The following is a 24115-nucleotide window of genomic DNA, read 5'->3' on the forward strand; positions in this document are numbered from 1 at the left end:
AACTGGGTCTAACTTAGAAACCTACGCGAAATCCAAGACATAAAGTGATATGATTGGTTGAGAATGAAGAAAGAATAAATATGATTGGATAACAAATTATTGTATAGAAACTATCTATTGGAAACATAGTTTCTATACATAGTGTTTATAGAAATTAATAGGTATAGAAACTACATGTAGTTTCTAGCATTGGGAGTGCCCTTACAATGTAGAACCCATGGCGAAACATGTAAAAATGACTTTTGGCATCGGCAGGGGCGAATCTATGTGTCTTCATTGGGGTCAGCTGACCCCGATAATTTGCCAGAAATTCACTTAAAGCTCTTTAATTGACCTGCAAATTATTCTTTTAAATAGAGAATTAACATGTATTTGATCTCGTTGTTTAGTCCTTGACCCCAGTGACATCATATCCTGGATTCGCCGGCATCGGGTAATGCCATTGTGTGAAGTGATCGATACTGAGTTCAAAAACATTAGTATCCAGGAACCTACTTGCGTCGATGCTAATGAAAAAAAGTATTTCTTAGCTGGTGTTTGCTGCTTGCTCATGCGCAGGAAATGAAGATGGTGCTCTAGCGTTGGTCCCTAGCTACACAAGCACATGCATGTAGATGCTGACATGGTGATGTTGGAGTGTTTTTTCAACATCGTGTGATAGCTTTCTCAGCCTGGACTACGATGTGAGGAGTTAAGAGAAATCTTTGGTCTATTAGTTTTTTTGAGTTTGCTAATTCAATATTAAAGACTCTATTAGTGCTTAGAGAGTAGCAAGTAATGTGCATCCACTCTTCTCATTTGTCTTGGTTAGGCCAAGTGAGACTTGTGCTTGTTACTCTTGGTGATAAATTGACATTACCTAGACAACTTGGTGGTGATTGGAAGCTTGGTGATCTCTCGGTGGAGCTTATGAGAGATCCAACTCATGTTGTGAGTGGTAGTGGGTGATTAACTATGCTGGAGTGGCAGCCTATAGAGAGCACTTGATCCTTGCGCGGATCAAGGAGAGCTATACCCTTGCGTGGGTGCAGGGGCGTCCCGAGCAAATATGAGGTCCGGTTCAAAATAAGTGGAGGCTTACCATCTATTGTCAAATATAAAAAAGATAATATCAAATATCAATATATTATAAAGACAATGTATAAAAAATTAACTAAATAAAATAGAGATTGCGCATGGAATTTATACTAGGCAATGATCTTCGTCTGGCGTCCTAATCTAGGTCCGGTCGTCTAGGAGTGCTACTAAGTCTTGACTCTTGAGCGACGAACAACACCAAGAGTGAGGAACAAGTCCAAAAGATGAAGCCACAAACTCACGAAAGGTTACAAACTTATGTGAAGAAGAATTACTAGCCATCGACTTTTTTAACTCACGATCATGGACTCAATGTGCTTTCTTTCGAAGGAACTAGCAAGCCACGTTTATTAAGTCTCTGTGACTATTTTACTAATTAAAATAAACCTAAAATTATTATATAAACTTAGAACACTTAGTAAATGTTGGGGCCCATAATTTTTAGGGGCCCAGTTCGGTCGCACGGCCCGCACGGGCTTTGGGACGCCCCTGGTGGATGCTACAACGAGGACTATTAGAAAGTACCAACTCTTCGATACCTAGAGAAAATAATGTCATGTGTCTTTCTCTTCATATTGAGAATTTACTTTGTCCAATTACTTTCTTGTACTTTACATTGGTAGTGCTATTTTAAGACTTGGCTGAACTGGTTCGTACCATAATAATTTCTGCTATAAACCTATTTAGTGCTATCCTTATGTGGTAAATGTGTTATTTGGAATTTGTAAGCTTACTAATGGATGTGAGAATATTTATTTATCTTTTAGAATGTGATTCTAGATGATTTGATGAATATGTATGGGTTGTGATTGATGCATGTACCAATTATATATGTGAATGAGGCCGTGGATGATTTGATGAATGTTGTATGGGCTGTGATGTACAAATTATATATGTGAGATTTTGGAACTTGTAAGCTTATTGATGGATGTGTCAATTTTACTTATATAAATGAGCTTGGCATATTATAAATTTGGCCCATTAATAGCTTGCTTAATACATGGGCCTAGCTAGACCTTAAAATATTTAGTTATGACTTTTTAATCGGGTTATTATAAAATTTATGATGAAAAAACATGTGGTCGTCATTAAACAAGATTTACTACGCATGATCTACGACGGATGGTTCTTCGATCATGCAATCGTCATAAATACAATTGCTATGACAAAAATACCAAAATTTACAATGATAACATGTCATCATAGATCCTCAGATTTATTTTTTTAGGAGAGATCCTAAGATTTCTTGTAGTACTGCTAGAATTGTCATGCTAGTGTAGGATTAGAACTAGATTGCAAAACTCTTGTGCTTAGGCTAGAAACAAGGCACAAGGAGTGAAATAATGAGCTAAGTGATAGGTTTTAATTTTGAAAGAATTTTAGATTAGCCCAATTCACCCTCTCTCTATTGGGCATCGTGATCCTTTCACAATGCTAGGCTCTATTTCGATCTACACAACTAGTAGTTAGTTACTAAAATTAACTCTAGTGGATCAAAACAACTAGAATATATATAACCCAACTAATAGAAATAAATTGAATATCCAGCTAATAGAAAGTTATTGGTTGGTACGCTCTCCTAAGTAAATGCAGCTAACAATATATTATTAGCTAGAGGATCCAAATTGTCTAATAAAAAAAGCTATTAGAGCACCTCCTAAGACCCCCTCTTAAATCTACTCTCTCAATTAACTTTTGGAGAGCCATTTAAATAAAATTGCAGTATCTTTCCACCCTCCAATAGATTTTCTATCGTATCTTATCGCACGGTGAGCCAACCCTAGTCTTCATGTTTGACTAGCAAGAAATCTGAAATAGAGGACGTCTATATTTAGAGATCCGATTAAAGAGGTTGTTTCACCAAAATTTGTAATCCTATGAAGTAGAAAGGATATAAAGAGGCTCTTAAAGTTACTCTTAGTTAGCTCTTCTCATCTATAACAATCTAGGAGGTAATTATTGGCGAAAGGATCCAAATAGGTCTAGTTAGTAGCCTAGCTAATAAAAAGCTATTAGCTGGCACAATTAAAATACCTCATATTTGTTGAGGATATTTGTAGGTGTCCCTTTTCTTTACTATCTTTGCAATGCGTTTTTCAAACTCTGACAGGCAGTGGACGTTTGAAGGAGGAAGACGACCGAATTGATCTTTGATGTACTCATATTTTTAGAGATTTGTACTGGCCTTTATTCTCGTTGAGATATGTCAAAAGTGAAGCACTCTCTTCCGTGTCGTATTTTATAAAAAGAACACCCCATTATTAGTCATAATAAAAGGATGTTTTGTGCTTAAGGGTATATCATTGGCTGGGAGTGCTGCGTCCCAGCAACACCTGCCTCAGTCCGCCCTTACTATATAGAACGTGCAATTATATTTGATAAAAAACAATAAAAGCAACTTTTCCTCGAGGATATCATTATTCTTTTAACTGGAGGCAGACATTATTATGGGTAATGCTATTTATCACTTTTTTCTAAAAAAAAGATCCATGACAGAAAATATGTTATTACAACAATATATTGAACAAATTGGACATATCACGTGTCACTGATAAAAGGTTGCATATTCTCTTGGGGCCACGAACGGACCGTGATATATTATTACTACCGGCTCCAAAGGAACTAGTAGTGATAGCGCTAACAGTGACTTGTGTTTTTGGAGTAGATTACTAGAACAGAACACTCTCTTATATAGTTAAGGTAGTACTATGGTTCTTGTTGGTTCCATATACTAACGTCTAGTACCTAAAACAGTCTTTGTTTATCCATACAGAAAGACTACCGTGTGAATTAATTTTGGTCTAGCTTCAAAAGTGATGGTCTACTAGTTGGTCAAACCCAAGTAATTTTGACCAATGGGACACTTTAGTATATTTTTAGCTATGTACTCCCTCCGTTCACGAAAGAATCAATTTCTAAAGTTGTCCTATAAACTTTGACCAAATTTCTAGAAAAAAAATACTAAGATTTATAGTATTAAATTAGTATCATTAGATTCATCATAGAATATATTTTCATATGATGCGTATTTTATGTCATAGATGTTGTTACTCTTTTCTATACAATTAGTCAAAATTTGACTGACATGGATTTTAGGAATTGATTCTTCTGTGAACGGAGGGAGTATATTAAACTTTTAGTTGGGGAGCCAAACAACCTACAACTTAATTCCTAGCTAGCTAAACTTTAGTTGACTATTTCTTAGGCCTTGCTTGCTTACACCCAACGAATAGTTAACTGTTAAAAACTAGCTGGGATGGATCCAAATTAACCGAGCTAATTGTTAGTTGGATACATAGCTAACAGCTATCTAACTAGCTATATTAACCCAGCTAATAGCAGTTCATAATTTGCAAACAACTTAGTTACCCAGCTAATATTTAGGTAGCTAAGTACTACTCCATCAGCTCCAAATTATAAACATTTTCAATTTTGTAGATATATTATTTTAATAGGTATGTAGTTACTGTATATATATAAGTGTATACAAGCAAAAATATATGTATCTAAAAAATTAATTAAAAAAATCTTATAATTTAGAATTGAGGCGTACTAAATTATAAGATGGTACTAGTATGTATTAGCTAAACAGGGTCTTAGTTGAGCTAACAGATAGTTATAGATCATCATGTACGAAACTACCAATTTTGGCACCATATTTAGGCCTTGTTTCTTCCACACCAAATATCAAAAATTTTCAAGACTTCCCGTCACATCGAATCTTTAGGCGCATGCATGGAATATTAAATATAAATGAAAATAAAAACTAGTTGCACAGTTTGGTCAAAATTTACGAGACGAATCTTTTGAGCTTAGTTAGACCATGATTGGACGATAATTAGCACAAACAAACGAAAATGCTACAGTGTCGCGAAATTTTTTTCTTCACAAACTAAACGAAAATACTAGTACCATCTTTGCCAATTTACTACCTCTTCATCTTAAATTATAAAACATTCTTAGAATCAGAGTTAAAACATTTTAAATTTGATCAAAATTATAGAAATTTTTTTAAAGATTTGTGACATCCAATAAGTATAATATAAAAATATAATTAATAAAGAATTTAATAACACTTAATTAATATTATAATTATTTTATTTTAACTCTTTAATATTCGTGAAATATATTATAAAATTTTGAACGGAGGGAGCAGTACCAATGCAGATGTAGGCATTCGATACTGCAGCAGGCATGACAGATTGACAAGTATGCCAGAAAATCCAAACTCCAAAGCACCGCCAAAATCCCAGGACCAGCCACCACACGACGCAACACATTTCTTGGGAAGGCCATGCGGGGCCCACCGCCGCGGCACGGAGAGGACCCATCCACAGTTCCACGCCACCCCTCCCCTGACCGGAACCCGCCCGCGGCCGCGGCTCCACCAACCTCCGCGCGTCCTCCCCACCCCACCTCCCTATAAAATCCAATTGAAAATGGCCAGAGGAGGGGCCCTTCGCTTGCCTACTACTCCTACTCCCCTCTCTTCACGTGCACACAACGCCTCCCTTGGCGGCCGCGCGTCGGCAATGGCTGCGGCGGCGGCGGTGACGACGGAGGAGGACGTGATCATCGTCGGCGCGGGGCAGTCGGGGCTGGCGGTGGCGGCGTGCCTGTCCCTGCGCGGCGTGCGCGCCCTGGTCCTGGAGCGCGACGACTGCGTGGGCTCGCTGTGGCGGAAGCGCGCCTACGACCGGCTCCACCTCCACCTGGCCAAGAAGTACAGCGCGCTCCCGCACGCGCCGCACCCGGACTCAGCGCCGACGTACCTCCACCGCGACGAGTACGCGGCGTACCTGGACGGGTACGCGGCGCGCTTCGGCGTCCGCACCCGCCTCCGCCGCGAGGTCCGGTGCGCGCGCTACGACCCCGGCGCCGCGCGGTGGGAGGTGGAGGCCGCCGCCGCCGCCGCCGGCGGCGCGGGCGAGGTCGTCGTCGAGCGGTACGCGGCGAGGTTCCTGGTGGTGGCGTCCGGGGAGAACGCCGAGAAGTTCGTTCCCGAGGTGCCCGGGCTCGAGGCGTTCCCCGGCAAGGTGATGCACGCCGCCGAGTACCGGTCGGCGGAGGGCATGCAAGGGAAGGCCGTGCTCGTCGTCGGCTCGGGCAACTCCGGCATGGAGATCGCGTATGACCTCGCGGCCGCCGGCGCCATCACCTCCATCGTCGTCCGCAGCGAGGTCAGTACAGTATACTGCATGCCCTGGCCCGTCTCTAGCTTGTTGCATGCGTGGCTCCGCTGGACAGACAGTCGTCGTCGGTTCGTAGATGCCAGGATTGCCAGCAGTGCCAAGTGTATGACCTGGTGCGACCGTGGCGTCATGCATGGCGCTGGCAACTTTTTTTGTGGTACGGTGGGTGGCTAGCTCTAGCTGATCGATGCTGCATCATGCACCCGAATCCTATGTTGCTGTGCTCGTCTACTCCCGTGTACAGTAGTGTTTGTAGCCGTTGGATCCCCCGATGGAGGGTCCTGATCGATCGAGTCCTAATTACTTCTTACTAGTTACTACTGCTAGTAGAATCAGATTGTATCTCGTCGTATCAACAAGGACTATAGCTGGTGCCCTTAACTAGAACAGAATCAGACGCTCGATCTACTTAGATATTAGAAACAGTATATGATATTTTAGGATCGCGTCTTCATGGATCGATTGACTGTTCCTCTGCCAGTACATAATTTAGGTAACATTATTATTGTCACCTCTTACCTGGAACGCTACAGAAACGTGTGACAGTGTCGAATCCGCGAGCAGGCCGGGCCCCGCGGTAGCTAGCAGCCGACAGACACTACGTAACCAAAAACGCAGCTACTGCTAACGGCTCGACGATCAGATTGTTTATAACTAATAATAATCACTCATATATATATATATATACTACTACTACTTGTTTTACTGTGTGTGGATTATTGGATGCATGTGCACGTACCGACGCATGCAGCTTCATCTGGTGACCAAGGAGATCTGGAACGTGGCGATGGCGCTGTCCGCGTACCTGCCGGTGTGGGTCATCGACAAGCTGGTGCTGCTCATGTGCGCCGTCGTGTTCGGCGACACGTCCAGGCACGGCCTCCGCCGCCCCGCCGTGGGGCCCTTCACCATGAAGCTCACCACCCCGGCCTACCCCGTCGTCGACGTCGGCACCTACGCCAAGATCAGGACCGGCGAGATCCGCGTGCTCCCCGCCGCCGTCAAGAGCGTCCGCGGCAACGTCGTCGAGTTCGGGGACGGCAAGCGACACCCCTTCGACGCCATCGTCTTCGCCACCGGCTACCGCAGCACCGTCACGCACTGGCTCAAGGTATCCTTTGCTTTGCTTTCTTCAGTACGTCATATATATATCCACGGCAACTGTGTGCGTTGTACTGCACTGCATCATGATGATCTGTCTATATATATATCTGCACTGCCAAAAGCTAGCATATGCGTTGCACATTTGCGCCGGCCCATGATGTCAGCTGTGTGTTCCGGGCGTGAGTGCATGAACATGTGTCCTGGTGCGTGAGACTTTGCCGCGAAGCAAAGCTCATGAGATCGCAGGCGGTCTCATCTTCGCAATTGCACGCATCATGCTCCATCTCTCTAGCTAGCTATAGCAACTCGCAACAATATACTCATGCCCTCATAATGTAGATAACAAGATTCGCTATAAGATTAGTGCACAGCAAGAGAGAGACAATTTTCTATTGTCTCTCTTCTACTGGGATACGAATATTAGTGCGATATGGTCTACGTGATGAGGACATGTGCCCTTAGAAGTAGATAAACTGCGTTCATACTCAATAATCTAATACAAGCATGCATGTGCATTTTTGTTTTGTTCAGAGCGAGGACGGGCTGATCGGAGACGACGGGATGGCGGCGCGGAGCTACCCGGAGCACTGGAAGGGGGACAACGGGCTGTACTGCGCCGGGATGGTGCGGAGGGGCATCTACGGCAGCTGCGAGGACGCGGAGCTCATCGCCGGCGACATCAGCAAGCTGCTGCTGCTGCGCCCCCAGCAGGAGCAGGAGCAGGAGCAGGGCAACGGCTTCTAGTGGAATGTGATTGTGATTGCTACTGTGCCGCCGACTATCATATATATATTTATATTAAACATATAAATATATGTTTATGATGCTTTGTGGAATGTGATTGCTGAAAGAGATGGGCAGGGCAGGAGAGAGACACCATGCAAGCAAGACGCTTCTTTGTTGGTTGCAATGGAAACAAGCTCAATATTGTTTGATTGGTAACTATAATAATGGTTGCGTGAATAAACTAAACGCGCGTGCTTGAGATAGCCACGCCACCACCGCTCGTTACCCTGTCTGTATCTGATATTGAAGTGCACCTACCGCCGCTAGAAAACCGAATTTCCCTGCATGCAGCTTTCCATCACGGCATGATATAGAATATAGAGCATCTCCAAGAGTTCCTAAACCACATTACTATCCTTCAGTTTTTTGGAAAACATAAAAATTTGGCCTCCAATGGTTTGAGAAAGTGACTTGCCAAATCTCTGAGCTTGGGAAAACTCCCGTCCGCGCGCGGAAAGATACACGCGCGTACTCGCACTCCGCGCGGCCTCCGACTCCGTCTCGCGCGTTGCCGCTGAATCTTCATCACAATCCACGCGCCAATTTCTTTCCCCGGTCTATTCTCCGAGTCGCAGCGCCCCCTCATCCCCCATTCGCGTGCCGCCCCCCATCCCACGAGGCTTCGGTGCTGGTTCTCCTCAAGGACGCCGGGGGCTTCAGGCTGAGAGCATCCGAGGTACGGTACTCTGCTGAATTCATCTTCTCCCCATCCATGTCAATCCAATCTTTAATCTGGGATGCTCGCAGATCAGCAGTAGGAAGTTAGGGTTTATGTTCTTCATTGGCTGATCTTTAGTCATTGTGTCTTATGTTGCGTTTAATTTTGTGTAGACTGAACTAGATGGAAGAAGATTTCTTATCGGACATTCTTTTCAATGGAGATTATGAGCATGTTGCTGGTCTAGATGAGATGAACTATGCGATGACACAAAACTCCTAGGGTAATCATGGTAGTCCTTCTGAACTTGAACCACCTAGTGATGTGGATGTACAGGTTAGTCTGAGTACAAAGGGAACAAAGAGGCAAAAAAATTTTGACTGGAAGGAAGATGAAGTAGTATGCTCAGGTTGGTTAAATGTTAGTAAAGATCCAATTCATGGTGCTAACCAAACCAAATCCACCTTTTGGGGTAGAGTTCATGCCTTTTTTGAGAAGAACAACAAAACTGGATCTGTTAGGACAGAGAGCTCCATCATGCACAGGTGGCTCACAATTCAGCATCAAGTTAACAAGTTTCATGCTTGCTATGAGGCTATTGAGCGTAAGAATCAAAGTGGATGCACTGTCCAAGACATGGTACGTTCTATTTGCTATACGTATATTTTGGTTTCAATATATGTGTATATGCTGAACAATTATATTTGCTATACAGGTTTCAGATGCTTTGAAGATGTATGCGAAAGTGGAGAAGGAAAAAAAGGATTTACGCTTATGCCTTGCTGGAATATACTCAAGGGAGAAGACAAATGGGCATTAAAGAGAACAGAGCTTGCTGAGTTGGAGAAACTTGCAAAGTAGAAAAAGAACAAGAACACCAAGGCGTCCAGGCCGAGGGAAGAAGAAGGTACCACTAATGATGAAGCTATGGTGGCTGCTGATCAACAAACCCAAGCACAGGAACCAAGGAAAAGACCAGACGATGTAAAGAAAGCAAAAGAAGCCCTTAGGCGTGGTTTTGCCAAAAGAAGACCCAACTAGTTTTGCCAACTTGTTGGAGGCTTAATTTTGTGATTTTGACAAAAATCCTAGGATACCAAGTTCTTCTGCCAAGCCCAAATAGCAAAGTGTTGGAGAGGATCTCTTTTTTCACTTGGCATTTGGTTTTGAGACTTGGAAAAACTATAGATTTGCCAAGTGAGTTTTAGCAAACTGCTGGAGTTGCTTAGTGCCTCATGTGCCGCAAGATTCGATGTGACATGGAGTCTGAAAAAATTTGCAAATTTTTTGAACTAAACAAGGCGCAACTTATCCGCCAAATTTGTCAGCAGTGTTTTTCTCTTACAACAAATCAGCAAAACTATGGCTTATCAGCCAAGCAAACATAGCGCGCCTATCTTGTCAGGATTAACAATTTTAACTATCTATTGTGGAAATTGTGCGCTATCCGTAACTTAATTACTTTTGCTTTACTATTACGGTTTTGGAAGTGGGCAAGCCAGCATGGCTTCTTAAGATCACTCTTGCCGGATCTGCTCATTATTGCTTAGCTTAAAATTAAGAGCTTTTTACGTATATGGCCTTGAAAAAAATACTTCTTCCTTCTATGGTCTTTTTTTTAATTTGTCTGTATGGCCTCAAAACAAAATTTTCTTCCTTTTAATACCTTCCATCCGTTTTTGACACTTGACCGTGTTAAGTCAAAGGTAATATGACCATTCTACCCCTGACAGAAAAAATACAAAGTTTTTTTAAAATAACAGTATTTTGTTTTGAAAAAATAATTTATTTTTGAAAACAAAAATAATATATTTTTGAAAATAATATTTTGCTTTCAAAGCAAAAAAAAAATTATTCTGTGTTTTTTTTCTATTAGGAGTAAAATGGTTATTTTACTCTTAACTTAGCATCGTCAAGTGTCAAAAATAGATGGAAGGCCACATAAATAAGGAAATTTTATTTTAAGGCCATACAAGTAAGTTAAAAAAAGAGGCTATAAAAAAGATGTTTTTTTGAAGGCCATATATATGTAAAAGCTCTAAAATTAAAGGATTGGAGAAGTCCAAATAGAGGCTGCGTAAAAGTCAATTCTATCATTTTCTGAAAGTTCAAGAAAGGTCATGCGCAATGCAAAACTAGTAGAAAAATAAGAAATATCAATAGAAAAATTGGAAAAAAAACCATTTTCCTATCGATATACCAACAGAAAAATTCGGGCCAGGTAAATCATTCGGGTGATCAAAGGCCACATATCACCCGAGTTCTATGTAGACGGATCATCCTCCTAAAATGTCCTTTCAGTTTCTATTTTTCTAATATAAAATAAAACGCCTGAGGCCTGCCGGGTCTTTGTTTAGTTGGAGAGGAAAAATTTTTGGATGTCCTATTGAATATTTCGTAAGATGTTAGAAGAGGTATTTAAATATTAATAAAAAAACTAATTACAAGCTAGAAACTGCGAGGCAAATTTATTAAACTAATTAATCTATCTTTAACACATGTAGGCTACTATAGCACTTAAGGCTAATTATGGACATAAGCTTAAAATATTCGTCTCGTGATTTTTAACTAAATTATATAATCAATTTATTTTTTATTTGTATTTAATATTTTATACATGCGTCTAAACATTCAATGTGATGAGTGAATTTTTTTTTTGGCTATAAACTGAACAAGGCCTCAGTTTCAGAGCATCTCCAAGAGTTTGCCAAAACTCACTTGGCAAAACTTGTATTTTGGCAAGTGAATAAAACATTTGGCAAGTGAAAAATTGTTGTCTCTCCAATAGTTTGCCATATGGGCTTGGCAAAAAATTAAAAAGTAGGCCCACCCAAACCACCGTCAACTAACTTGGACGCTTCACCTGCTGGCCGCCTGCGACACCTATTCCATCGCGCCTCCCCCCGCCCTCCCGCAACCGCGACTCTTGGCCTGGCTGCGCCGCACGCCGCAACACACCTTCGCCTCCCTGATCTTGCCGGCGAGATCATCCTACCGGCAGATGAGCCAGCGCCAGGCGGTCCGCGAGGCCCTGCACGAAGCACGACGCGACGCGCTGGAACGCCGTCCCGTGCACTGGCGCGCCGGCCTGGAGCTCCCGCAGCAGCGCCGCGGCCTGAGCGCGGTCGCGGCACGCCACGGCCTCGGCGCACGCCACCAGCAGCTGCACGAGCCGCATCCCATCCGCGCCGCCTCCGCTCCCTCCGCCGGCGCCGGCGCCACCGCCAGCGGCGGCGCCGGCACCGCTACCATCCCCGACGGCAAGCCCGTCCTCACCTTCCTGGAACGCCACAGGGGACTCCATCGCCTCCATGGCCTTGACCTTCTGCTTGCAGCTCTCAAGAACGTCCCGGAACCTCTGCTTCCTGACGCGCGACGATTCGGTGGCCGCGGCGCGAGCCAGCAGCCACGACGGCTGGTAAGGCGAGCTGTAGTCAGGAACTTTCACTTTGTGCGCGGGGGAGGAAAGCCGCGTCGAAAATATCACGATGGCAAGACGATCGGTGCTCGCAAATATGCGCCAAAACACTAGGTGGATGGCAAGTTGTCAAATTTTGCCAAGTGCTTTGCCAAACTGTTGGAGCATGTATTTTTCAAGTTTTGCCAAAATTACAAGGATGGCAAGTGCTTTTGGCAAACTCTTTGAGATGCTCTTAGCCCATGGGCTTGTTAAATGAAAAGCTAAGAGCTTTTTAGCCCAAACGGGTTAAACAAGCTCGCCCGAATAACCAACGGATGTTGCCCGCCGCGGCACCCTTCCAGTTCCAGCCTTCCACTTCCGTAGTGTTACATTCCATGGCTCATGGCTGATGGCTCTCTCTCTCTCTCACTAAAAAAACCCTCCTCTTATCCTTTCAACGCCGGATTTCTCTCCGCCCCCGCCGCCCCCAAGGTCCGTCAGCAGGCGGCCTCGCCACTCGGGAGGATCCGGGTCGCCTCCGCGGGCTGTTCGACGCAAACTCTCGGGGGACGGCCGGGTCTCCCCAGCGTCTTTTTTTTTTTTTGAAACAGTCTCCCCAGCATCACACTCGCCATGGTTGCCTCGTCAGCATGATGGGGGCCAAAATGTGGCTTTATCCTTGCGTTGTGGCTTGTGCGGCGCGGAGATTGGAGATTCTAGCCCAGGCAGAAGGTTCTCATTCGGTAACATGCTGGCAGTTGGAGTTGGGTGCTCGGCTACTCGCCGAACATTGTGACGTGTATAGTATTTTTTTTCCTTCCCCTTTTTTGAGGCAGACATGTACAGCTTCGGGTGAGAGGGTTTCAGACAAAATTCACAGTGCAAGAAGCCTGATGGGAGGCAATGGTCGATCTGGGCCCTCTGGGGGCACTCATGTCTGGTCTCTGCAAGGGTGGTCAGATGAAGCTGTGGACTCCTAGGAGAGATGCTAAGACCAAGGAAATGAGTTCTCTGACAGATTGTTTGCATACACTTCTTATAACTTGGTTCTGCAAAATGGGGGACATGGAGAAAGCTCTCGAAGTACTTTTGTGACCTGAGTGAAAAGGGTTTGGTGCCTGATGTTTTCACATGTAACACATTGATGGATGGTTATACTCTAATAAGTTCGATCAGATTGAAACGGCAAAGGGATTGCTGATTGGCATGGATAGTTGCAGCATGTTAGTTTCTAGTCTAGTGACTATAGGAGATGTCAAAGTTGACGGTTTGACAAAAGAGATCCTTACAAAAGGAATCTTCATCCCTGTATAATTTCAGGGGAAACAGAAATAGAGGTTTAAATTTCCTGCTGGCAGTGCACAGGTTGTCAGTTATTCCTTTCTGGAGCAATAAGTTGAACTTGCATTGAAACAATTGATTTTATGTTATGCTGCAAATGCTTCAAGGGGAGCAAGGAGTCCTCATCCATGTGAGGTTTGTTTACCCATTTCTTATTCAGTATTTCCACTCCTTGAAATTTTATGCTGCCCCTCCATATAATCAACTATGTAATCTGGAAATCAATGAAACAGAGTGGTTTGGTGTTGGTCTGCATGCTGACATATGCCTTTCTCCTTATTTAACTGCCTAACTAAACCATATTATTGAACTCAGGAACATCTGAATGCCGCTGTTGTCTAAAAGGACATCTGCAAGTGCCAACACTGCTGTTTCTCTTTTGAGATTTTAGCAGATGACCAGGTCTCTTAATGGTACTTTCTTATATTTCACACATTCCTTTTAGGTGTCATCTTACCATACAACATATATATATTTACTAGCTAGGTCATACTAAATCCCAAATTATTCCAAAGGCAGAATGAGTTTGGCATTGGGAGAAGGTTCTGAGCAATATCTTGAAGTACAACAGATACAAAGGAACTTTGGGTTCACTGATTGCAGTTAGACGAGTGATTCCTAATAAATGCTTTCTGTCCAAAACTGTCACACAGATGGTGGATGGTGCTTAAGTTAGTTCAGTTCAGTAACATACCTTTTTGTCAGGTGCTTCTTATAAGCAACTATATTGAACATTTTGTTGCATTTTTGTTGCTTTATGCTTTCTATAAAAGCAGGGTTTACCTCCGTAAAAAAAAAGTCAGTTGCAATTTCATCTGTTCAAGTTCTAGCAAAATGAGCAAAGGTTTCAAAAACTGTTGCTAAATCTGTACATCGCTTAAGATAACATTATCTGTTATTCTGCTGTTAGCATTTAGCAAGGTTTCACCTTGCTACGACGTTGTAAAGAATCAATATTCATCACAGGATGTCTCGAATAATGGAAGAAACATGTATTTAGCAACAGCAAGTGCCTGTTACGATAGCACCGTTATTATAAACATGTGCATCAAGCCATCAATTGCTCCTGTTGGTCTGGTTTTATTTTCTTTGAGGAATCGTGATCTGGTTTTATTGGCAGATGCAATTTCGACGATTATGAAATTGGATTATTGGTGTTAATTTGGAGGCATAGTTTGATGACAGTATGATAGTTCAGTTATTGGCTGCAACCATGCAGGAACCCACCAAGTAAACTGAAAATAATCTTTTACTAGATAATTGATAGCAGGTGGAGCTAGTCGAACTATACTGTTCGTAATGTTCAGTATATTGAAATTAGTGACCATAATAAATGTGGATACTAATTACTGAATTTTTTCCCTATATGAATGAAGGGCACGTTTGGTTGTTGAGCAAGCCTTGAACCCTGCCTTGCCAGGCAAGCCAAACCTGGCCCACGGTGGTGAACTGTTTCTGCTCGCACACTTCATGGGGAAATGATGGAAACCACAAGCCCCGAGGCAAGCCGGCAAGAGAACAAACACGATTTTTTGCACCTGTTTCTGGCTTGGCAAGGTGAGGTGTGTGTTACTGACGCAACCAAACTTGGCCGAAGTCTTCAGCCATATTGATAATCCATAAGTTTCTTAATCTAATATATAATAGCTGCTTGCTACTGCAGGGCATGGTAAAATTGTCTAGTAAGTAGTGGCTCATGCTTTGCACTGACGCCTAAGATGAGCTTTATAATCTTTTGAAAGTCATGCCTATAAGTAATTTGCATTTGTACATAATCTACAATATAGAGGATCTTTGTCTATTTCTGGAGAGTCTTTTGCAGATTTACTTAAATTTAAATTGCAATATGTTTATTCTTTTGAGGCTAATTTTGACTAACTAATTTTGGTTTTCTATACTCAAATTGTGTGACTAGTGAAGATCATCAACCAAAATTTATCTGCAAAGCTATAATTTAGAATATTATTTATGAATACATATATGAATACCTTTACCGTAAACTTGTTTACTAGTTTCAATATCAGAAAAATATAAATGTCATGCTACTCAGGGTACATGTATATTATGAAATTTAATTATTCTTTTTTTCGTAAAGGAAACTGAAAATTCTGTTGCTTAAAATCTGGATTATTTAGAGTCTAAATGTTCGTGGTGGCAATATCAAGTCGTTTTAGTGATTCATAAAATAACTCTAAAATACTAGATATTTGTATGAAGCCTTGTTTCAGCAAACAAGCAATAATTGAAAGATATGTCTTTGTCTGAGTATTTATATACACTTAATTTTTCAAGCGAGGCTAATTTTCATAGCTTTCTGATTAAAAAACATACATTTCTGGTCTGATTTTACATGAACCACAAACTTATTATTATACCAAGCATTGAAGGCTTTTATCTGCTAAGTTTTGCTAAAATCTGCATTGTCACACTGGAAGGGCTTTGCACCAATACTGAATGCTGAATTTGCATTATTATATACTCTTGGTATATGGCATATTGAAAATACTTTGCAAATTTTTACATACAGGGTCTCTGGAAATAAAAGCAAGAAGCTTATGAAGTTGCATGTGAGAACAGTGCTGACACTTTAATTTTCGGACCATAGAGTTGGTGCAAATGCTAGTGCCCTGAAGCTTTGGTACATAATCAATATAGGTGGAAATGTGGAATGTAAAACAAAAACCAGCGGAGTTTTTAGTGAAGTCTCAGTGTTCAAGGGACATGATTTGTAACTGGCAGAGTAGATTTATATCAGCAGCAAAAATGTATATGGTTATCAAGACCCTCCAATCATTGAGACTGTTATATCTGGATGGTCTACGGACTACAGTGAACCAGGCCTCTGGAGCTTAGTAGAATCACATAAGTGATGGCTTAAACTTCGTGCAGTTCTGGTGGCAAACTGGTGCAAGTCTGCAGACTCAGCATTTGATGAACAGATCTGCTTTGTACTTAAATATCCAGCACCATTGCTGAGGCTTGTCAGCTTGTAGCTGAGCCGGTATCTTCTAAGGTTTTCACATCTTAATAATGGATGCGTCCAGTGCTTTTGAGTTTCAACTTCCATTAGGGGTCCCAGGTTAGATACTTTTCCTGAATTTCTGTCACCTGTCTACTTACCAATTGCTCATTACTTATTCTTCTGACTACACATTAGTATGATATAAACACTAAACAAGCTTGGTGTTTGGTTTGAAGATATAGTTTATCATGTTTGAATGGTAACTGGCACATACTCTAGGAAAAAAAACTGAGTTTAGCTTGCATAGTTCATACAACTTCTGGGTAGTAGAGTCCTATTTTGATGTCTTCTGTCACTTGGCTTAGCGAGTTGGCCTTTCTTATCTCCTATTGTAAACTGGTAACCCCCAGTTTGGATCGGGGTCTGTTTAAGCTTTCTAATAAAGCTGGGTGGGGTCTTTGATCTAAAAAAAAGATAAGGTATTCTGCATTCATAAGCAGCTAAACAAATCATTAGTAATCTCTAGCTTTCATCTCTATTTGCAGGTGTGGCACATGTAGTCTTGTATCATACCTGATCTTGCTGATCTTGTGATCTGCTCATATTGATTACTTTAGCATGAGAAGAGTAAGATCCGAAAGAGTTCAATAGTCATGCTACTTGTAGCATCAGCTTCAATTGTCAAAATCCACCAGTGCTAAATTAACATCAGTAGGTGAATTTTAGCTGTTAATAGCAAGGGTACTGTACTCTGTGTAATGGTGAATATCTAGTGCAAATATTTATTGAAATGCAGTCATGCAAATTCCATGTTTGAATTATACATATAATGACTAATTAGAAAAACATTTTCAGAGTACACGATCCCAATTTCATTCTACAAGTCTAGATCACAGTTCACATGTGTTCCGTGTTCGCCTCATTGGTTTAATAAGAATTTACCAGACAAATTTAAAGTAAAAAATTTCCAAAATGAGGCCTTTAATTTAGTCTAGAGTCAAATCAGGAGGAACCCGTAGCCATGTGCCAGAGCATCTGATCCGCATCTCGCAGGCTGTGCAGTATTGCTAAACAAGTGTTCTTTTTTGGAACCAGTAAACAAGTGCCTTCTTGAATCTTGAACACTGATTCGGCACCCTAGAATACCAAGCTCCTCCTGTGAGTTTCGTGTACGTTTACGTTCTGGTTATTGTTTTTATGTAGGGTACTTTTTGTTTGTTTAATATTTTTTTTCCCTTTTGGGGATAGGGGACAAATTATTATCAAAGGAACACATTATTACACAGGAAAAAGGGGGTTGAGTTGTGTAGGCTCCTTACTTCCAAACAACTGCTATGCTACCACGAGTTCACTGCAAGAAGCTACTCCATTTTTTTGTGAGGTATCAGGAATCAGGATATTGAATCAAATAGGTGAGAAAAATACCATGTTGCTTCATGTGGATTAAAGGACTGACTTTTCTTAGCTCACATATTTAATTGAGGAGTGTTTTCTTTATCCTTTCAGCGTAGCTAGCTAGTGATCCAACTAATAGCTCTGTTTCTCTGCATTAATTTTGCATCTTTGTTTTGTCTATTTTTCTTCTCTTTAGATCAGGATATGCATATTTATTGTGATCTCTGTCATGTGCTTATAGTTGTAGGCCTCTTAATCGTTGCCATTGACACCAGAACAATATTATACATATCCTTAAACTCTATATAGTATCAGCCCAATAAGACAATGCAAAATATAAGCAATAGGCTTTTCATCCATGTTCCACGGTTTAATGTGAATCTGTTACTAGCTGTTTACCTTGCAGACATGCCGTTCTTAACGGCAGCCGACATATTATATCGTCTAATAATAAAATGGCTAATGGCCTCGTGACAATCAAAATCACCACATGAAACACTGGCTTCAAATCCAAGCGAGTTCAAAGTCAAAGCGAACTTGGAATTTGCACCCATGGGCAAAGTAAAAGGACTTATTTTTTTTTCTAATCATGTTAGGTTCAGTCTGATTGCACATTAACCATCTGATCTCGTCTTCTTGATAGATGTGAAGTCAAGGTCTACTCACAGTTTGTTATGGATGCAGTATAGGTGCCCCCAGACCCCAACTGGGCAATTTGCCCATGTTACCAGTTAAACTCTGATCCCAACTATCTCCCACTGAAAACAGGCGAATCTTTTGTATGTTCAGTGTTAACAGCGACAAGTGGGCCTTCCTCCCACTGCTCTATATATGTATGTCCATAATAAGGAAAAAAAAGAGATTCCTTCATACACGTGGCGCTTGCCTTCAGACGACTTTGCATGCAGTGAGCGCCTATATATGTCCACCCCATCTTCCTCCTACCATCCTGTGTAGTCAAACCACAGCAAGTTGAACTAGCAACAGCAAGCCTAGTGGTGCTCATCTGAGCTGCAAGTACGTGACTGCAAATTCCTAACTAGATCTAGCTATCTTAGTTTGTTTCCTTTACTAACGCTCTTTTTTACTATGCTTTTTAGAAGGATATACTATACATGGGGTCCTTAGGCTTGCTGGTTCTAGCGATCGCTGCCTTTCTGGAGCTCACCAGAGCCGACTCCTGGCATGGTGGCCGCGCCACGTTCTACGGCGGCGGTGACGCCTCTGGTACTATGGGTGAGCATCTTCTATCTATAAATTGAGCAGTTGAAGGTATCGATCGATCGCTCGTTAGCTACTGGCTGCATTACGTGAGTGCATGACATGTTCTTCGCGTCTGACGTGCAGGAGGAGCGTGTGGGTATGGCAACTTGTACAATGCCGGGTACGGGAAGAACACCGCGGCGCTGAGCACCGCGCTGTTCAACAACGGGCAGAGCTGCGGCGCGTGCTTTGAGATCCGGTGCACGGGCAGTGGCAGCTGCCGGTCTGGTTCCGCCACTGTGACGGCCACCAACTTCTGCCCGCCCAACTATGCGCTCGCCAACAACAATGGTGGATGGTGCAACCCACCACAGCCGCACTTCGACCTCTCCGAGCCGGTCTTCACCCAGATCGCCATTGCCGGTGCCGGCGTCGTGCCTGTCCAATACAGGAGGTACGTGACGCCATCCAACCAGCTAGCTGTAGCTGTAGCATGCTCAAAAGCTGGTGGCCCGTGCGTATATATATATGATCACACCACCACGCCTGACTGATGATGCCTATGCGATGGTGATTTGTGCTTTTGTGCAGGGTGGCGTGCGTCAAGCAGGGTGGCATCCGGTTCACCATCAACGGCCACTCCTACTTCGTCCTGGTGCTCATCACAAACGTGGGCGGCGCTGGCGACTTGACGGCGGTGTCGGTGAAGGGATCGGGGACGGGCTGGCAGACGATGAGCCACAACTGGGGCGCCAACTGGCAGAACGGCGCCCTGCTCGACGGCCAGGCGCTGTCGTTCCAGGTCACCGGCAGCGATGGCCGCACCCTCACGTGCGACAACGCCGCACCAGTTGGCTGGAGCTACGGCCAGACCTACACCGGCAAACAGTTTTAACCGGCCGGCCGTCTGTGCTCGGCGGCCGGTCACGATTAGCATCGTGTGTGTGTGTGTGTGTACGTGTGCGTCGCCGGAGGAGGGGCTCTGTTTTGAAGCAACTCGCTCGAGAGCGGCAAGGTCTCTATGGTTAGGGGCTTGTGACTTAACGTTGTTGCGACTGAAGCAAGGCATGTGCGTCGTCGCCAGACACCGAAGATGGGGGCTCTGGGCGCTTTTCACTTTTCAGCAGGCGTATGCTTTGCAGGGACGCTTAATTTGTTATTAGGGTCAGGGTGTTGACTTTCGAGGCATGGAAATTGATCAATGGATGGCTGTGGTGATGAGCAGAAATTAGCAGCTCGTCACCCACGCCGTGTACCACGTAATTGCAGCTTTGCTGGCTTGAATCAATGGAATTTAGCCTAGTTGTTCTCGTCTCGTTTCTTTTCAATTCCACCAGAATTGTTAAGAACAGTTAAAAGAATGAAACCGGTACGGGAAAAATCTCATACGGGCCGGCACCGTATAAACCGACCGAATGCCGTAAATTCGGGAAAAACAGAAACGGGAAATTATACAGAAAAAATTCGTTAGTAACGGAAACGAATTCGGGTGAGGTGTTTCCCCCGTTCGGCCGTTGTTTCGAGGGAAGGTTCCCGTGGTACATTGCCGTATTTGAGTTCCCAGGCTCCTAGCGGCCCAGCAATCCAGCGGCCAGCGCACAGGAGCTCAAGCCCACCCGGCCAGCCCACTGGTGTTCTGAACAGTGTCATACTTTGGCTGTTCATCGTTACAACGTTTCCTCTGTTTCAGTTGAATGTGCTGCTAAGGCCTTGTTTAGTCGGAGAAAAAAATTAGACGTCATACCGGATAAGTCGGCACACATTTAAAATATTAAACATAAACTAATAAGAATAAATTACACAACTTAATTAAAATTGCGAGACGAATTTATTAAGACTAATTAATTCATCATTAGCACATGTGGTGTAGCAGTTATGACTAATCATAGACTAATTAGTCTTAAAAATGCATCTCGCGATTTACAACCAAACAATATAATTAGTTTTTTTGTCAACATTTACTGCTCCATACATGTATCCAAAGATTCGATATAGTGGGTAAAAAGTTTTTGGGAGGGGAACTAAACAAAGCCTAAGAAAGCAAAGCTAGTCATGACGCCCAAAAATTCTTCCTACAATGCTATATTTGAACTTTTGGTTAAGCTATTTGCTTCTAAAATGGCTTCCAAAAATTCAATAAAAACATATAAATTGATGGTTAAAGAATTATTAATTTTTCATAAACTTTCTCAGTTTTATGTACACAAGTGAAATCCAAAGTTTTTTGACAAAGCACATGGTTAAATTTAGATGGCATATACTACCTATATTCTAAATTATAAGGTGTTTTAGCTTGTCAAGATACATAGTTTTTGTACATTACTCCCTCCATACTCACAAGGAAATCGTTTTGACAAGATTTAGGTCAAACATTGAGAATATAAATCATTAATAACTTTTAAGTTGTTGAGTTTAGAAATGTGAAAACCATATGAATAGATTTGTCTTGAAAAATACTTTCACAAAAATATACATATACCACTTTCTGATAAATATTTTTTATAAAAAGGAATCAAAGTTAGGCTTTAGAAACCGTGTCACTGTCCTAAACGACTTCTTTGTGAGTATGCAGAGAGTATGTCGGATACATAGTATAAATAATGTATTTAGAAAAATCGAAATATTTTATAATTTCAAATTGAGGAAGTACTAAATTAAATAACAAAGTTTCATGACAAACCATTTATGCTAAAAAAATTACATGCAAAAATTCTATTGATTTTAGATGAGTTTTTAAGTTTTGGGAGGCCATGTTAGGGCCAAACAGCTTGATAGAAGGACAAAAAAAAGATAATTTTAATTAAAAATACAAAATTTATGATACCAAATCTAAGAAAAAAAATATTATTTGCTTGAAAAATTACATGATTTTTTTTAAGAAGCAAAAGGTCTTGCGTTCTGGATGGATAGCTGACATAGGACCCACTCTTGTCAGTGAATAAAACAACTGATATATGTACCAATCGGTGCATAGCTCACTTGTTGGCTACCCTAAGCCGACAGGCTACTAGATCTATAGTTTTTAAAATTTACTATTTTTCAATTTTATTAAAATAATATTGTTTAAAAAAACGAGTTGTATAGTGCCAAATCCATACTAGGACCTGAAGTGATACTAGTCAGTGTCTTCATGTTTGCCATCAAATCAAAAGGCAGTAACGATTGACGGTACCTTCCTTTTGCATTGCATTTCATATGTTCTGTTGTAGCAGAATTGTACCGCGTATGAAGACACAGTACATTACTATTTTCTTCGCAACAAACAAATAGCAATGAACCATGTAGAAATATATTCTCAAAACTATGAAAATGATCGCTCAAGGACAAGCTTATCTCTAAATCTAATTGTTGCATTCGAGCTCTTAGCCATTGGATCTTGCATGGCAGTTGGAGGATCATCGTGTGCATCCAAAAGAGTGATGCGCTCATCGTCAGTTCCCACAAAAATTTGGTTTCTTAGAAAAGCAGGTACCAATTGGTTCCTTCAAAAAATCAGTGCCGAGGAAATTTGGTTTCACCACTTTTGGTTCGGTTTTTAGTATTAACTGGAAAATGCCGAAGTGATTACAGAGACATGTAATAGCACATTCAAAAGCTAATTTTGACATGATTTTCTAGAGAATAAAAGTGCCAAATACATACATATAAAATTCAACAAGACTATAGGAGTAAAGTACCACAAATACATAATACAATAGTAAAATTAACAATAAAACAACACTCATACTCAACACATTTCACATAGTTCACATAGTTCGGTAAATTCGGTATATTTGGTTTACCGGGGTAAAGAACTGAACGTACTTGGGTAAATTCGCTTCCTAGAAAAATTTGGAATCGAATAGGCCGAAAAATTTGGTTCCAGTATTTTTGGTTAGATTCTCAGTAATTTTGATTCAGTTGTCGATATTTTATGCTTAGGGCTAACAGTGGTGGCAAGGCCAAGGGTAGACCGAAGAGGTATGTGAAGAATTGCTTTGCCATTAAGTTCATGCTCGGTCAAGAAGTGTGGATCCAACTGCTTTGGCATGTGGCATCATGACATAGGGGACTTGATACACACTAAGATAAATCCAGATAGTATTTTAAAAGTTGAGGACCTAGATGATGCACGAAGACAAATTCATAGATCTAAAAACGTATTTTTAAGAGCTTATGGATCTAAGAAATACCCCAAGACAAGTTAAAAACACCCATGTATTTTAGTGTTTATTTATAGGATGCAAGATATAAAACCTATTTGGGTATGTTTGGTTGGCCTCCAAACATGGCATTTTGCTTGAAAGGGCCAGGTTTGGACTGTTTGGTTGCCTGGCCAGTCCCTGGAGCTGAGCTCTATCCGGCTTATTGTATAGTCCAGGCTAAGCCCAAGTAGAAACACCAGGTTGGTGTTTCTTCTAGAGCCAGGCTCCGGCTAGCTCCGTAGAGCGCGTCTTGGAGGGCCCGATTGGCCTTTGCTGGCCATGGGAAAAAGGGGGGAGTGTCATCGCTCGACTAGCGTTTCGGGCACACTATTCATTCCTCATCTCTCCCACTGAGCCGCCACTCTCTCTTGCTCTCTTGCCTTCGCAACGCTCTCGCTTGCTCGACTCCTACCCCGCCCCCCTCCTCCTCGTCGCACCGTCGTCGGTAGTCAAGCTTGTTAGAGATCTTGGTAATGCCTGAAAGTCATTGGTATGAGGCCGCACTCCAAGCCACAACGCACCTCATCGGCGGCGGTGGGGAGATGGTCACTCATCACGGCTTAGGGGGATGAGTCATCGGTGATATGATTGAGAGGGACGGAGAAGGCGAGAGGGCAGTGAGTGGGAGACAAGGGGACTGGGAGGGGGTGAGCGAGTGGGTCAAGGAGGAGGGTTTCGTATTTATGCTCATAGATCAGGGAGGGGGTAACGCTACCACTTAAAGAAATTGGTGAATGCACCCAACAGTGAACAACAAACCAAGCACACCCCACCTTGGCTCCACTAATCCTACTACTAAAAAGCCTGAAAGTA

The 24115-nt window shown here is 42.3% G+C and overlaps 2 protein-coding genes across 12 annotated transcripts; both read left to right on the plus strand.

The window, feature by feature from the left end:
• On the plus strand, positions 5516-8384 carry LOC8054652 (probable indole-3-pyruvate monooxygenase YUCCA10). The gene is made up of 3 exons (XM_002455400.2): positions 5516-6257; positions 7021-7380; positions 7905-8384. Exons 1-3 carry the CDS (start codon positions 5517-5519, stop codon positions 8115-8117), a joined length of 1314 nt encoding a protein of 437 aa, XP_002455445.1. The 5' UTR covers position 5516; the 3' UTR covers positions 8118-8384.
• LOC8074527 (expansin-A11) lies at positions 12605-20428 on the plus strand. 11 transcript variants are annotated; one of them, XM_021458049.1, is made up of 9 exons: positions 12605-13693; positions 13874-13971; positions 14935-15115; positions 16086-16637; positions 17616-17678; positions 17769-18932; positions 19016-19151; positions 19263-19572; positions 19710-20428. In XM_021458049.1, exons 7-9 carry the CDS (start codon positions 19031-19033, stop codon positions 20011-20013), a joined length of 735 nt encoding a protein of 244 aa, XP_021313724.1. In that variant the 5' UTR covers positions 12605-13693; positions 13874-13971; positions 14935-15115; positions 16086-16637; positions 17616-17678; positions 17769-18932; positions 19016-19030; the 3' UTR covers positions 20014-20428. The 11 variants fall into 11 exon arrangements, with proteins under 11 accessions (XP_021313724.1, XP_021313718.1, XP_021313719.1 ...); XM_021458043.1 differs by adding an exon at positions 14679-14828 and having other exon boundaries at positions 16086-18932; XM_021458044.1 differs by having other exon boundaries at positions 16086-17932; positions 18600-18932.

The sequence above is a fragment of the Sorghum bicolor genome, chromosome 3 (assembly GCF_000003195.3).
Source record: "Sorghum bicolor cultivar BTx623 chromosome 3, Sorghum_bicolor_NCBIv3, whole genome shotgun sequence".
Classification (NCBI taxonomy): domain Eukaryota; kingdom Viridiplantae; phylum Streptophyta; class Magnoliopsida; order Poales; family Poaceae; genus Sorghum; species Sorghum bicolor.